Source organism: Myotis daubentonii, chromosome 2 (genome assembly GCF_963259705.1).
Source record: "Myotis daubentonii chromosome 2, mMyoDau2.1, whole genome shotgun sequence".
Lineage (NCBI taxonomy): Eukaryota > Metazoa > Chordata > Mammalia > Chiroptera > Vespertilionidae > Myotis > Myotis daubentonii.
The window spans coordinates 36,081,168-36,098,595 of record NC_081841.1 but is presented as its reverse complement, the minus strand read 5'-3'; the positions used below and the strand labels follow the sequence as shown (position 1 = coordinate 36,098,595).

The 17,428-nt window shown below is 37.1% G+C and overlaps 1 protein-coding gene across 8 annotated transcripts in view; it reads left to right on the top strand.

The window, feature by feature from the left end:
- The window catches only part of ITPR2 (inositol 1,4,5-trisphosphate receptor type 2), a 439,774-nt gene that overhangs the window by 277,187 nt on the left and 145,159 nt on the right, over positions 1–17,428 (top strand). For 6 of the 8 annotated variants that reach the window (XM_059682415.1, XM_059682412.1, XM_059682418.1 and 3 more), the window contains 2 exons: positions 14,406–14,514; positions 15,493–15,680. In XM_059682415.1, coding sequence (XP_059538398.1) covers positions 14,406–14,514; positions 15,493–15,680 — 297 coding nt within the window. Of the gene's footprint in view, positions 1–14,405; positions 14,519–15,492; positions 15,681–17,428 lie in introns of all 8 variants that reach the window. The other 2 variants (XM_059682414.1, XM_059682413.1) reach the window with 1 other exon arrangement.

Genomic DNA, 17,428 nt, shown 5'->3' with positions numbered 1-17,428 from the left:
CTGTTGCTGGTAAGCTGGGTGTTCTGCTGGTTTGCTATCCAATGGCATGTTTGTGAAATTGTCCTGATCACATGTTGGTTTCATTTGATGAAAGTGTTCTGATTTATTTATCTCCTTTATTACGACAATTGGTGTTTTTTCCCTTCCCTCATGCTGGACCGCATGTAATGACTAGACTGTGGTCCAAAGGAAACAACTTTCCCAGGCATGTTGATTATCTCTTGAGTTCCGGGAATAAAACCTGACTTGATTGCCTAACAGGGGAAGTGATTTGGGGACATGGAAAACACTGATGCCATGACTTCCTCATTCTTCCTTCTCTAACATGTTAAAGGTGTGAATAAGTGCGTGTGTGTGGTCAGGTCTTCTCAGCAAAGTGGTGTAAGGAATGTCTCCTCTCCTCATGGCAGCTACACGTGTCTTTGCCAGGCTTTATTTTGTTAATTTGGAAACGGTTGGCGAATAGCACTGCGGTTTTTATGCTACATCTGGAAGATGTGTAGTCTTATTTCATGGGAAGAAGCAGAAGGGTGGTGGGTGGAGTGACCTGGCTATAATTACAGTGTACATTTATTTGAAAAGATCAGCATATTAGTATGCAGTGGCCAGATTAATTAAACGCAGCTGGAATAATTCAATATAGTTGATTCCTATAAAAGCTAAGTATTTTTAAAACTCTTGAGGTTTGCTGTGAACCTGAGGACGATAGATGCATTTTGAATATGTTTCTTCCTAGACTATGAATTCTAACACAATTTAAAAACTGTCCTTTTAAAAACTTTGTCTCCCTTTTCACCACCCCCCTCAAAAAACCCAAACCCTTATTTATCCACTTATCAACGAAGTAAATTCTAGCACCTTTCTTTAGAAAGATTTATATTTGTTTACTAATATGTGAAGCATAATTTTTGTGAAGTTGTTTATAATTTTTAGTTTCTACACCTCAAATGGTGTGAGGTATCCATGGAAACTGTCTAGCCTGTGTTCCGTGCACTGGACTGCCTTCCCACACAGGTCAAGACACAAAACGGGCCTAGATACTAGCTTGATTTAGTGTGCCTTAAACATCAGGCAATTTTAACAAGAAATTGGCTCCTAATTGACACATACAGTTTTATATTTAATTTGTAGTTTGAGCCTCTTCACATTTTACTAACAGATGTAACATTCAAAATGTGTGCCGTTACAATACATCTGTTGCACAGATGCACTTAAAGGCAAGCACTTTGTGGCAAACAGCAGCAGCGCCTCTGCTGTGTAGCAAAAATTGAGACAGAACCGACATTATTTTCTTTAAGATATGTATTTAAAAATAATTGAAAGAGGGGATTTCTTTAACCAATTTAATTGATTTATTTTATATTATTATTTGAGATAGCTTTATTGAGATAGTCACACATCATAAAATTCACCCTGTGAATTTTAGTGTATCACAGATCTGGAATAATACCCACTGCCTAATTTTAGAACATTTTTATTACTCCAGAAAGAAACCCCATACCCATTAGCAGACACTCCCCATTCCTCTGCCCCCAGCTCCTGGCAACCACTAATCTGTTTTCTGTTTCAATGGATTTGCCTCTTTTAGACATTTATGTGGTTATTTATAACTGCCTTCTTTCACAAGGTTTTTCAAGGCTCATCCATGTTGTAACATATCAGTACTTCACTCCCTTTTTATTGCCAAATAATATTCCATTGTGTGAACATAATTGCATTTTGTGTATCCACTTATCATTTGATGGACATTTGGATTGTTCCTACTTTTTAGCTATTATAAATAATGCTACTATTAACATTCATGTACAATTTTTGGGGGGGACAAATTTTTGTTTATTGTTTGTCTTTTTTATGTTAGCCATCCTAAGTATGAAGTGGTATCAAGGGGTGATTTTTTTTAAGGAGGGCAATTTAATACAAATTTTCTTTACTAATTTTAATGCAGGCCCAACTCAGAGCACATGACACAAAACTTAAGATGGTGGTAAACTTAGGTATCATATAGAATATGTAGCAATGGAAAAGGGAAAACACTAAGAACATAGTTTAATTGTAAGATTAAATCTCCAAATTTCTGGTATGATTTATCACTTCATCTTGCTTTATATAAAAAGAGAAATGGGTACGAGAGTAGTGCCGCATGCTGTGCAGCTCAGTTGTGTTGCAGTGCCAGGTTAAAAGACATCCTTATTTTTCATTCAATATAACTCTTTTCATCAGATCTAATATGCCATCAATTCTGTCACCAGAAAGAAAAAGAATGCTGCCCGTGAAGCTGTGACACACCGTTGATTTCAGAGTGATCTGTAATCAGAAATGCTAAAATGTGTGTGTCAGTTGTTGAGTATCATCCAATGCACTGAGAGGTGGCCTGTTGGATTCCCGGTCAGGGCACGTGCCCCATGGTGGGCTCAATCTCCAGTAGGGGGTATGCAGGAGGCAGCCAGTCGATGATTCTCTCTCTCCCTTCCCCTTCCTCTCTCTCTAAAATCAATAAAAACATATATATTTTTTAAAAGAAATATGATAGGAAAGGAGATGTGCTTGTTCACTTGTTGTTTTTGTTGTTTTTGGAGGCAAACCGGTCATCTATGCTTACCTATACCCAGGGAAGAAAGCAAGAGTTTTCATACCTCAAAGATTTGATAAACAACTTTACAAATATGCATTAATATCCAGGAGTATAAAATGATATGTACACATGCACACACAGACAGATAAAGAGGGGCGGGTTAGTTATGGACTTATTCTTTCCTAGTTCGAGAGTATTAGATCGGCAAGCTGTAGCTATCGGAACTGATTCATTTCCCTCTCCTCTTCAATTTTGTAATTAAAAATAGCTGATTTATCTCTAATCTAATTTATTGGAGATTTTAAGCTTTCTTTTCAGCCTGAGAATATTTTGTCTTGTTTATTTCAGAAGCTAACGTCAGCAGGTGATTCACAGGCCCGTGAAAATCCAGGCTGACAGCGCAGAACCAAGCCTAGCACGACCCAGCAGCGAGGCTTCCTTAGCAGCAGATGTGCCTTGCCTGTTATTAAAAATAAAGTGTTAATTTCTCAGTGCCCTGGATTTCAGTTGCAGTTCTAGATAAAGTAGTAAAATATCTGCCGTGGTGTATGCCATAGGGAATCCAAGTGATTTTCAGAATTGTGTTCAAAAGACTGTATAAGCCCAAAGACTTTCTGAAAAAGCCTTTTCCTAAGGTAGGCATTCGGCCCTCTGTCCTTTAGTCCGCTAGGGGCATCTTTCTGTTTGTTTGCATGGAGACCTCATTTGCTTTTGAAAATAATTGTATGGGTGCTTTGAAATGTTGATGAATGTTAAAAGAATTCCTAGTTTCCACTAGTTCTAAATCACTGTCTCATAGATTTTCACTGTGAAATTCTTTGAAAATTAATGCTGACATGTGGAACACAATTAGGAGCTCATGAGAGCAGATACTGCTTCTATTAGAGTAGACGGCATATATGGTCTCATGGACAAACTGATGCAAGAAAGGGTCAAAATCAGGTCTACATAATTGTTAATGTCTAACAACAAACACGAAAAGAAAGATTTTCATTTCATGATGGGGAAATGAGATAAAATAGAATTTTCTTTAATTTTATCATGTTTTGTAAGTTATGATCCAAACAATATTTTTAAAGACTTTAGTGACCTTTTCTCTTTTTAAAATGACATGTTCACATAATATTAGAGATTCTGTTGCTAAGTCAGATCCTTGCGTGATGTACAGAGTCAAGGTGGTTTCTGTGTTTTTCACTAAAAGATGAAAATTCTGTTTTAATAGATATATTGTATCAAGGGAAGAACTTGGACTTTGGCATATTAGTGTATTCAGATTGAGTGTTGGAATTGTTCATCCTTACTTTTAAGTGTTCTAGTAGTTTGCTGCCTTCTTTTAGCCATAGAACCAAAGATAGTAAGTTTGTGCACTAAAAATATTTAGTATGCAAGTAACATTCAATATGCATAGCTCAAACATTTGCCAAGGGTATAAGACATGATGTACAACATATATCGCTTATTGTTTGTTTTGATATTAGTACTAATATGAATGTGTAGGACATGGTACTATGTGTCTCCTGGGGCACATGTTTTGGAATTGCTGGGTGAGAACATATGTTTCCCAGAGTGGGTGTACATAAAAACCAGTTTTCATTCTCATAATTGATCCGCTACTCTCCAGCATTTGTTTTTGTAAGACTTAATCTTTGCCAATCTAGTGGGTTGATAAATGGTGTCTTATTATTGTCTTAATTTATGTTTCCATAATCACTAATTAATGCAGGTGAACATTTTTTTTCATGTTTCTTGGCCATCTGTGTTTCTTACATGACATGCTATTTTAGTTCCTTGTCCACTTTTGTACCAGATTACTTTTCTCACTGATTTGTTAATCATTCTTTATATATTCATATATTCTGAATTCTAGACCTCTGCTGTTTCACAACCCTGTGTGTACTTAGTGGAGAATGAATTAGAAGGCATCAAGTGAATGTGGGGAGAAGGTTAAGAAGCACAGTCTTTCCTAATGAACAGTTATTACATGAAAATTTTATAAATATATTTAATATTTTTCTTATATTTCTTACATTGATCTAAATTGGCTTCCAAAGAATTCTACTTTGTACATGTACTAGGGATGGTTGAAATCTAAGTGTGGGTAGGTGTTATTTTTATGAAACCATGACATACTGATCAAGTTTGCTTCAAAGTAATCTACAAAATGAATGCTGTTTTTCATTAGCCTGTTCTCAAAAAATTGTGGAAGGTTGGAGCGGGATATGTGTGTCAGCAGTTAAAAGCTCTGGCTGTCTTCCTGGCACTGGGCGTTGTAATATGCTATATATATTATCAATTGTGCAAGTCTTATTTTCCTTTAAGCACTAAAAAATATTACAGTAACTGTTTATTTAGCACTTATGTGGGCTAGGAACATAGAGCTTTTCATATGTAATTTCTAATCTTTAAAATAGCCTGGCAGCATGGATATTATTATTTTTTTAAAAATATATTTTATTGAATTTTTACAGAGAGGAAGGGAGAGGACTAGTTAGAAACATCAATGAGAAAGAAACATCGATCAGCTGCCTCCTGCACACCCCCTACTGGGGATGTGCCCGCAACTAAGGTACATGCCCTTGACCGGAATTGAACCTGGGACCTTTCAGTCTGCAGGCCGACGCTCGATCCGCTGAGACAAACCGGTTAGGGCAGCATGGATATTATTATACACAGATGGGGAAACTGAGTCTCAGGGCAGTCAAGTAAAATTCTAGAGATCAAAGAACCAGTGGCAGAACTGAGATCCAAATCAATGACATTGGTCTCCGGAACATTATAATTTCCACTAAGTATACAGCTTTTTAGTGCTGGGAGCTTCCATAAATAGTATGTTTTGTATATGAAATTGTAGATATTCTCATTTAATTCTCAAGACAAGACTTTCCTTTGAAGTTGTGCTATGCAGACCTCCTCTTCATTCCATAGATCCCATTATGTATTTCTCTCCTATCTTAGGAAGTTCTAAATATATTCCAAATTTATTAAAATTTAGCTTCATACTTGTTTTGTTAAAATGTTTACATTGATTGATAATTAATGCAAGTGTTAATTTTTTTCCTTCCTTTTAAGGACAGTTTCTAATATTTTGGGGGAAATATTTTTCTCTCACTCCCTTGGCTCTCTCCTCCCCCACCTCTCTCTCTCTTCCCCTCTCCTTCTTTCTACCATGTTGTTTCCCTGACAGCTCTTAGATTCATGTGCTCTTCTCACTGCCCTTTGGGTCGACACTCTCTTGATTGTAGATCAGTAGATACTAGCTTGAAACTCAGAGACTGCACTGGGAGCATAAGAGACTCCACAGAGACAGGAAGGTGAATACAGGGCTGCAGAGGCACGCTGGTCTCACCTCTTTGTGTGTTGTTCCTCACCTCTTATTACACCACTTCGCAAAATTGAACTTATGCACAAATCTTTACTGAATTATGTGGAAATATAACAGTATCACAGCACTTAAGCACCTAAAGAAGCAAGCTAAATATGACTTTTCCCACTGCCCATTGTACTTCACATTACCATTTAGATCAAGGTCGGTTCTCACATTTATTCCCATCCCTTCCCAATCCTTCTTTATCCTCTTGTGTTCTCTGAGACCTCGCATAACCTGACTCTTTTATTGAGCTATATTTCTCACCATACCATCCCTCAGGAACACAGAGTTCTCCCAGAAGCTTTGAAATTACCCCTTGAAATTCCGGTTTCCTAGCCTTTGCTGTGAGGGCACATGTTTGCCTTGGCAGCATATTGATGCCATTTTTTTCACTAACAAATAGTACTCTAGTAGCGTCCTACTCTCTCTATGAGGGGATTATGGGCTTAACTTCAGTGGCTGCGTGTAGTGCCACTTGAGTGTAATTTTATGAGGGAGTGATTTGTGATGTGTGAGTCTAGTAGTTTTGCTTCAGTAGGGAAATGGCATCGAAAGCTTACAGGTTCATCTCTTGCTTATTTAATCTTCTGTGAACTCTTTATGTTCTGGAGACCAGATGAAGACTGCTTACTCAGAAGACTAAACAATTATCAGCAGAAAAATCCATTCTCAAGTACTGTTGGTGAGGGGTTATGTAAATTCTCAACCTCTTGAGTTTAAGCAAGACCCTTTATTAAATCGGTTGAAGTGTATGAGTCTGTGGAGTCTGATGTCAGTCTGTATGCTTCCTGGAAATAAAATACTGAGAGGCTTTTATTATGCCCCAAAGAAAATAGTTTTCTTTCCTTAGTACTAGTTTTGGGGCACAGAAACATCCCCTAAAAAGCCTTCTCAGCAGCCCTATTTGTAGAGGCTAGGATATTTGATAAGCCTGGAGCAATGACTAAAGTTACTTTTATCTCCAGCATCATCATCCAAAATTCAAATATCACCTTGGCCGGTGTGGCTCAGTTGGTTGGGTGTCGTCCTATGCACGGAGAGGTTGACTCCTGGTTAAGGCACATACACATGTTTCGGGCTCCATCCCCAGTAGGGAGTCTGCGGGAGGCTGCCAATTGATGTTTCACTCTGACATCGATGTTTTTCTCTCTCTCTCTTCCTCTACCTTCCTCTCTAAAAATCAATTTAAAAATTTAAAGATAACTATTTACTGTTTAAATTCACAAATAGAATCAAATGGTCTGGCGAGAATTCTTTATTTTGAAAAACAATGCCATATGTCTCAACTCCATCGTATTTGAACATTCTTTTAGCAGATGCTGCACAATTGTTTTTCACAACCCCTTGCCTAGTTCCTGACACATGGCAGAAATGTAATATGTGTTTACAATGAATATTTTTTTAAAAAAGAGAAAGAAAGAAGATAGAAGTGGATTGTCATTGTGGTGTATGAATAATTTGTTTGAAAATTTTCCAGTCTTTTATTTATTTGTTTAAGTTCTATATTGTTTAAAGTGTTGCATACATCTTCTTTTTCTCCCATTGACCTCTCCCCAGCCACTCCCACCCCCAGCACATGCCCTCGCCCCCCTACTGTCTGTGTCCATTGGTTATGCTCATATGCATGCATACAAGTCCTTTGGTTGACCTCTTACCTCCCTACCCGCCTGCTTTCCCACTTAGGTTGGATGGGGCCTGTTTGATGCTTTGATGTCTCTGGCTCTATTTTTGTTCCTCTGTTTATGTTATTAATTATATTCCACAAATGAGTGAGATCACGTGATATTTATCTTTCATTGACTGGCTTATTTCGCTTAGCACAGTGCTCTCCAGGTCCATCCATGCTGTTGCAAATGGTAAGAGTTCCTTCTTTTTTACAGCAGCATAGTATTCCATTGTGTAGATGTACCACAGTTTTTTAATCCACTCATCTTCTGATGGACCCTTAGGCTGTTTCCGAATCTTAGCTATTGTAAACTGTGCTGCTGTGAATATAGGGGTAAATATATATCCTTTCTGATTGGCGTTTCTGATTTCTTGGGATATATTCCTAGAAGTGGAATTATTGGGTCAAATGGGAGTTACATTTTTAATTTTTTGAGGAAACACCATACTGTTTTCTACAGTGCCTGCACCATTCTGCATTCCCGCCAGCATTGCATGAGGGTTCCTTTTTCTCCACATCCTCGACAGCACTTGTCATTTGTTGATTCGTTGATATAGCCATTCTGACAGGTGTGAGATGGTACCTCATTGTTGTTTTGATTTGTATCTCTCGGATGATTAGTGACTTTGAGCATATTTTCATATGTCTGTTGGCCTTCTGTATGTCCTCTTTCAAAAAAGTGTCTATTTAGGTCCTTTGCCCATTTTTTGATTGGATTGTTTATCTTCCTTTTGTTAAGTTGTATGAATTCCCCGTAAATTTTGGAGATTAAACCCTTATTGGAGATAACATTGGTAAATATGTTCTCTCATGCAGTGGGCTTTCTTGTTGTTTTGTTGATGGGTTCTTTTGCTATGCAAAGCTTTTTATTTTGATGTAGTCCCATTTGTTTATTTTCTCCTTAGTTTCCATTGTCCTAGGAGCTGTATCAGTAAAGATATTGCTATGACATATGTCTGATATTTTGCTGCCTATGGATTCTTCTAAGATTTTTATGGTTTCCCGTCTTACATTTAAGTTCTTTATCCATTTTGAGTTTATTTTTGTGTATGGTGTAAATTGGTGATCTAGTTTCATTTTATTTTTGCATGTACCTGTCCAATTTTTCCAACACCATTTATTGAAAAGACTGTCTTGACGCCATTGTATGCCCTTGCCTCCTTTGTCAAACATTAATTGAGCATAATGGCTTGGGTTGATTTCTGGATTCTCTGTTCTGTTCCATTGGTTGATATGTCTGTTCTTGTACCAGTACCAGGCAGTTTTGAGAACAGTGGCTTTGTAATATAGCTTGATATCTGGTATTGTGATCCCTCCAACTTTGTTCTTCTTTCTCAGGATTGCTATGGCTATTCAGGGTCTTTTTTTATTCCATATGAATTCTTGCAGAGTTTGTTCTAAGTCTGTGAAATATGCCGTTGGTATTTTAATGGGGATTGCATTCAATCTATAGATTGCTTTGGATAGTATGGTCATTTTAATGATGTTGATTCTACCAATCCATGAACACAGTATATTCTTCCATTAGTTTATGTCCTCCTCTATCTCTTTTTTCAATGTCTTGTAGTTTTCTGAGTACAGCTTTTACCTCCTTAGTTAAGTTTATTCCTAGGTATCTTAATTTTTTTGTTGCAATGGTAAATGGGATTTTTTTATTTCATAAACTTTTTTTACTAAAATTGTTGCGACATCCTTATATTTTTCAAGATTATAATGATTGTGTCATTGTGTTGATGAAGAGCATCTTGTGAAATTGTGTAATAATTATTCCTACTGAAGTTTGTGTTTCTCACTTTATGAAAACTGGGGAAAAGCATCAGGAGAAGGTGTTGGCCTATACTCCTTGGAATCAGTGACCAAAAAATTCAAACCATTGGACAGCTACATTATAGGGAGATTAGTCACCTTTTCCCAGAGGAGTTCCTTGAAGATGTAGTTGATTATAATGATGGACCTAATGCAATTCCATTAGGATACAGCTGTTACAATGATTTATTCAAAATTAAAAATGTAGCTTTTTACCCCTGGGAATTCAAATGAGGAAAAATATCTAATCAGACATGCTGTCTTTAAATGAAAAGGGTATGGAAACACCAATTAGGCTAATAGTACCAAGTTTAATGTTAAAAGACTATGTGAGGTCTACAGGCACATGCAATCGCCCCCTTGAAGGTGTTGTCCAAGCTTATTCGTAGCTAATCTTTGGTCTTTGAGGGGAAACCCTAAGTTAAGCATCTTTAATTTGCAATTTTTATTACCTTTTGAATTTTTTAGTTGAGGACTCGGTTTTCCAGGATTCTTGTTGTGGTATCGTATTTTGATGATGACTAGATTGTCCACAATGGAAAAAAATATTACATTAGTGTATAAGTTTCCCAGGGGCAAAGGAGCAGATTAGTTCACATTGTTGAAATATTCACTGTCAATGCTGTTACCTCCTATTAAGGTGAACAGTGTCATGCTCTCTCAAGAATCAAAGAAAATATTTCATCCTTTCTAAGACTAATACATTTTTTATCTTTCCTATCCACCAAAAACACTAATTTCTAAGCTTCTTAATTTTTGATCCATTGGAGTTGGTGCAACAGGAAGTGGTCAGGATAAAAGCTGTCCTCCCAGATATTCACAAACTGTCAGCATTACTTCTCTGGCCACAGAAGATGTCTTTTTATGGAGATGTTTTGTTGTAATTTCAGAAGGTGATTGTTAGTTATCCTGGCTCCGTTACACTTAGCACATCTGGGATGTGTTCACATGAAGACATTGGCTAAAAGCTGTGTCTTGTGGCCTGGAATTGACTGTGATATGGAAAACACTGGAAAGGACTTTTTTTTTCCTTCTACTTGGTCTAATCCAACAAAGACACCTTCGCTGAGAAGCCCAGTTGGGAATTCATTTTGGAATTGAAGAGCAAGTACCGAAGTCAAACTTCTCAATTGTTGTAGAATTCTTTTCAAAATGGCTTTATATGCTTTTTTAATTCTTCCCCAAATTTCTGCCATTGCAATCATAGCTCTGAGATAATAATTTACAACCCTGGCACCGGAATTTCTGACAGTGGTCCTACAATCCCTTGATTTGAGTGTAAGGAATTTGTGGTAAGGACTTGCATTTGTGTCCTCAGCACTGTAACCCATCACAGAGAGTGGAGGCATTAAGAAGGCCCAGGACAAGTTGGAACACTGTTTGCCTCTCATCCCTCAAGTCAGAACTTGATATTTGCCAACAGAAATCAGTTCTGCTAAACTTGTGATGTAGCAGTATCTAAAGGTTTCTAGTCTTAAATGAGGGTGATTAAGTCACACAGAACATAATCTTGTTCTATCTGAAGCTATTCTTTGTTCATTTTCAGCACCAGTTATGGAGTTTGAACCAAGGTAGAATTTCCTCCACTTTAGTTGAAATTGTAAGGAACATTTTATATAGTGAAGTGTATGCATATTAGCTAATGAGTACATACTTCCAAGGACTGATTAATAGTGGACAAATTAGGATTTGGGGGTAGTTTATTATTTATTATTTTTGCCATTTTCCTAGTATATTAGAATTTATTTTACTTTTGTGGGAAGGTTTGGTATAAAGTGAGAAAGTGTGTAGAAAAGCACTTTGTGAATTATAAATGATCTGGATAATATTAATACCAACAACAATCATGTCAACTTTACATAACTTATAAAGCACTTATTGTGTATATTTTCACCTATTTGATCGTGACAGGAAACCAATGAGGGTAAGTGATATGAGTATTCCATTTAATAATTCTGGGACTGAGGCTTAGAGTGGTAAAGTAACTTGCTTAAGATCATCCAGTTAGTATGTGGTGTAGAGGGATGGAACCCAAGGCAGTGTGGCTCCAGAGTTAAGAACCCAGATATGGGGAACCCACTCCCCTTTCTATGCCATTGCCATAGCCTACAGTTAGAAAATACGTGTTTCTAACTAGGCTGGTATTGGATGAGAAGAGTGTTGCTCATTTGATTTTGATGTGATTGAATTTGATAAGTACCTGTGATTTTACTTTATGCGCCCGAAGCGAATGTAGCAATAATGATAAATAGCATGTTCTTAAAAAATTTGATGTTGCACAGTTCCACTCTGTGGTTGGTTTCAAGCAACTTTATTCTTCTAGCAATATAACAGGCATTTTTTAAAGCAAAGGGTAAATTGCGGTTTTCTATTTCTCCATTTTAAAAGAAAATAAACTATTTCTTGTTTATCTCTTGGTTGGGTTTGTGGTGAGAAGTGGTTAAAGTCTTTCTTACGGAGAATCAATAGGGAGCTAGTTTTCAAGGACCCCAGCCTCTGGCCTCTAGTCACAGCAGGTGCTCTTCTAGACAGTGACACTGACTTGTGCAATTTCAAGGAAAACAGGCCTGGACAGCTGGGCCAGTGTATCTCACAGGCTCAGGGTGATAAGCAATACATTGGTCTGTAGAGGTGAGAACCGTGATTAGTGCAACAGACTGAGCTACCCTTTAAAGAAATTTAGTTCTTCAGTTCATTTTTCTCCACAACTTTCTTCAATCCCATAGTTTCTGGGTCTAAAACTCTCTTACAGCATCTCTTTCTACTGTGATGAGATACATAGTAAAAGCTCATTTGACTCCAAAGAAATGTTTTGTTTTGTTTTTCCCTCCCCTTTTGGAAGGTCATTCTTTGGCCAGATGAAAGTAATTCAACTCATAAGACTTTCCCTTAAAAGAAAAAAGGAAACACTTTTCATTTCTGGTCTTCTCCAGGCACCTCACCTAGGTTTTGTAAGGGAGAGTAGAGTTGTATTCATTGGTGGAATCAGCTGTTGCATCTCACTATTTCTTCCAAGACCAGTCATCACCTTTACTCACTACTCCCCTATATAGAACAGTCTTAAAGGAAGTAAACATGAAATAGGAAGCCATCATAAATGTTTGTGTTCTAAGAACTTAAGTATCAATAAATAAAAGTTGCTATAAAGATAAACAACTCAAGACACTTTGAGTGTCTGTTAAAAATTCACTGTGACATTTGGGACGGATGTGCTGCACACTGGCTGTGCACAGGATGGCTTTCCTCTGGAGTCACATGGGTTAATGGGAGGTGTACATGTAAAGCCTCTTCAGAGTCCACTGTTTCCTCTTCTGTGCTTCCACAGGGCCTTGTATGCCTCTCTGTTTTGGAACTGACCTTATTGTAAACTCCTGGAGGGGAGGGCTATGTCTTATTCACTTACAGTAGTTCCCAAAACACAGCAGGTACCTAATGAATATTTGTAGAATGAAGAGGGAAGGTAGGATGTGTCCATCAGTAAGATAGAGGAGCTTTTTTTGGCAAAGAGTATGAGGTGAACAAAGAGAAAGACTTAGAAAACTGTGGTGAGAAATCATCACATAGTTCACTTTGGTTAATAAGGGCGCTATTGGAAACTACAGTTGAAAAGATAGAATAGGCAGGATTTCACAAACCATTGACAAGTTGGGGGAGGATGAGGACTAGTAAATGATCCCTTAAGTTTGCAGCCTGAATGACCAGAATTATTGTGATCTCCTTAACGTAAATGGAAATTGAAAAGAGAACAAGTTTAGGAGAGAAGGACTGGTCTGTAGTGAAAAATTGAGTTCGAGGTGCCAGCAGAACCTCCAGATGTTCTAAGGAATTCTAAGTGGAAATGGGACGAGACGCTTAGGAGATCAAGGTCAAGGCTGCAGGAAGCACATTTGGCAGTCAGACCTGCAGAAGGGATTGTGCAACCGAGGATCAGACGAAATTGCCGACGGGGGAGAGGGAAGTTGAGGAGAGGAGGACAACATGAGAACTGAGGACAAAATCTTAAGGGCTAGAGAAAGAAGGATAACCAAAGCATGAAAGAGAAGGAGCAATGCTAGCCACTTGTCACAGCAGGCGGGGAGGCGTAGTTGGGAAGGGGCGTGCAGCAAAGTGTAGAAAAATAGCCGAGATTTGCAGTCAAGAACTGAGTTCAGGTCTTGCTCTCAATCTGTTAGCTGCATAAGGTGCAGCTAATTACATAGACTCTGGGGCATAGTTTCCATATCTGCATGATGGGGATAGTACCTCAGTAATCGAAGTGATCATTTAAATAGTTTAAACAAGTATTCTTTAAAAATACTTTTTAAATTACTCTTCTCTATTAAAATAATAATAGATAATACAGTGGAAGATTTGGAGTTATCTGTTATAGTACATGAGAATGACTATATCACAAAATATATTCTTTTAAAAATGTCTTGTAACCAGTACAAAATTGAAAACTTAGGAATTTTTAAATTGCATGCTTTATAAAGGAATACACTGTGTTTTTTACCCACTGTCTTTTTTTAATAAAGCTCTTGGAGATTAGATATAATTTACGATCTTACTAAGCTTAATTTTTCAAGCACTTGCTGTATACCTGGCACTTTGCTAGTGCATTTTACTAAGCTCATCTAATTAAGGCCTTGCTTTCTAATTCTTAGGGTGTTTATCAATTTCTCTTCAGGTGCCACAAATATTCTTACCAACACTGGGACCCTAAGCTTTTGAAGCACCCCAAATTTATAGCACTTGTGATTTTCTTAGTACAGTCTATTTGAAAAATATTGTATTTTAGTCTCTATTTCTGTGAGAAGCAAAATTGTTATTTTATTGGGAAATATTTGCAAAATTTTGCCTCCAAAAATCTTATGCAGTATAAAATTGTTTCCACATCTCAACATCATTGATGAAATGCATTTAAGTTGCACTTTAATGCACTGATATTTTTCTCTTTTATTAGGAAAAGAAACAATAACCAACACTTTCTTGTTCTTTTTTTTTTTTTTTTTTAGGGTAACACATTAAGAAAAATACTCCTGAATCGATACTTTAAAGGTGATTATGGAGTTGGTATAAATGGACACCTTTCCGGAACCTACGGCAAATCTGCACCAGGGGGAGGCAAGTCTCACCATTGTTCTTCATTTAAAAATTCTCATCAAATCTTCAGCCAGCACGCTCATATTTCACTTAACATAGCACAAATATAAAAATTTCATTTATAAAGCACTATTATGAGCCATGAAAAAAAGGAGGAAATCCTGCTATCTGCAACAACATGGATAGACCTCGAGGGCATTATGCTAAATGAAATAAGTCAGTCAGAGAAACACAAATACTGTGTGATCTCACTATGTCTAATCTAAAAAACAGAACCCATGGGAACAGGTGAGATCTGTGGTTGCCAGAGGTGTCTATAGGGGAATTAAGTAAAGTGTTCAAAAGGTACAAACGTTCAGTTAAAAAAATAAATCCTGGGGATGTAATATACAGCACAATGGCTATACTTAACAATGTTATATTGTATAGTTGAAAGTTGCTAAGAGAGTAGACTCTAAAAGTTTTCTTCACAAGACAAAATTTTAATTATGTGAAGTGGTGAAAGTTAACTAATATTTTTATGGTCTTCACTTTGCAGTAATACATATATCAAATCAGTATGTTGTGTACCTTAAGCTTATGTTATATGTCCATTATATCTCAATAAAACTAAAAAAATCAATGAAAAGCACTATTAAGAACCATTCTGCCATTTCAGGTTCATAAAATGATGGATTTGAACATTAGTATTAATTTTGTCTTTTAACTTTGTTAAGTAAACTAAGTTATAACTTCTTAATATGTAAATTAAAGATAAAAATCAAGCTAGTTTTCTTTTTCAAAAGTATTTTTAGTAAGAGAAATAATTTACAGATGGTATACATTTCATTAAAAGTTATGTTTTTATAAACTTGATTTTTAAAAATCTGAAGCTTTTATTGTATTTAACTTTGTAGGCAAAGAGTACCAATTTTAAATATTCATAAGGTCTAAGAATTTCAAAACCTTATATGTTAATAATGTCTGTAATTAAAACTTATTTATATCTTCTAATCGCAGGAAGCTTTTCTGGGCAGGATTCAGATAAGATGGGGATATCAATGTCAGATATTCAGTGTCTACTGGACAAAGAAGGTGCATCTGAACTTGTCATCGATGTTATAGTGAACACCAAAAATGACAGAATTTTTTCCGAAGGCATTTTACTTGGCATTGCCTTGCTCGAAGGAGGAAATACACAAACTCAGGTACCTGCTCATCATGATGAGCGTTACATCTGTTATTTGTGTTTCTTATTGATTTGTCATAGAAACCAAGGGAAAGTAATGCGTTTTCTTTCAGCTTCTCATGACTGCACACATATATAAACCAGTCTTGTATCCCTTTTTCCTTATAAATGTATTTGATTTGCTATAGAAACTATGGAGCTTTGCAAATTATGCAGTGAAGCAGAACATTCCCTAGAAGTATCCTCCCTAACATTATACCAGAAATTCTGATTTGCTTAGGGAAATTTTAGGCTGACACCCAGCAGATAAAAGCGACATTTGACTCATCTAAGAAGTAAATGTTGAGATAATAAACATAAACTCCTCCCACAGTATTTGGCACTATAGCAGGACTCAGTAACATTCCCCACCCATCTCCACACATCCCTCCCTTATACATTGTTAGAAGTTCAGACCAGTAACATACTGTTGCCCCTAATCTCCCAGTGCTCAGTACCCTGAGTAGGTGAATTTTTCACTAGCAGTGCGAGAACCATTTCATTTGTTCATTCAGCTCAGGGCAGGGCGATTTGAAAGTCATCATTCATCAATTTGGTGCTCTACTGCAGCAAGCAATATGCTCACCTGCGTGTGAGGCTCAGACCACTATTCCAAAGGGACCATTTCCACGTTGAAACTCCTGCCAAGTTTCCCTGGGCTTCCTCCCTCCACACACCCACATGCAAAGGCAGAGCACAGCATGCTAGTGAGCCTGAGAACTGGGAAGTGCTCATAGGGGAGGCTCCTCCTCCTCCTAGTCCTGCCGCTCACTACCTGCTCTTTCTAGGTTTGCCTTTGTCAGAGAAGGAAACTATGCTCACACCTAATTAGAAATTCCAGAATGTGTTGTCCCTATTCATGGCAAGTAGAAGTCACATCTAATTAAGAACTAGGATATTGTCCTTTATTTAGCGATCAAATACAAGAAACAATAGGAATTTTATGATATGGCAAAGCCAATAAGAGGGGGGCTCTAGGAATAAGGGCCTCGTGAACAGCAAACAGCACGATGACCAAAACACAACCTTAAAACACTGATACTTCTTAGTTAGAAAAAAAGTCTAGTAAATTATGGATCCTTAAAGGTTGAGACCACATGCTTTGAATACCTTGTGTCTGGCATCATGTCTGGCCTAATCTAGGGGTTAATAAATGGGCAGGAGTAAGGCTCTATGAATGAATGAGTCTTCACAAAGTTTTCCCTATCTGGCAATCACTCCTTTATCTGAGATCCCATAGCACTTATTTATTTAATACTCACTTGGTACTTTTTTCCAGCACAAATTCTTCTGAGGGAAGTTAGTGGTGTGCAAGGGGTGGGGGTGGCAGGATTTAAGTGTTTTTTTTTTGTTTTGTTTTTTACAATTGTCTTTCTTTTACAACCAGATATTCAGCTTGGATTTTCTAGAGAAATTTGTCTAGACAACTCTATAATGGTAAATGTAGATTATCCAGAGAATGGAAGTGAAAGATTTTGGGGACATCTTTAAGGAGAAGAAATCCTTGGGATTATAGTACTTTCTCAATTCCTGCTTCTGGGCCACTGAGGGTCATTTGATGAGATTATCTTTGTTTGTTGTTATTTGTATGACATCTTGCCTCTCCAATTCAATTTCATCTTTCTTAAAATAGGGGATCATGTTCTACTGCTTTATATCCATCAACAAATAGTTGTTAATGAAAGAGCATTAAATTATTTTGTATGTGAAAACCTTCTAAGATGGGTT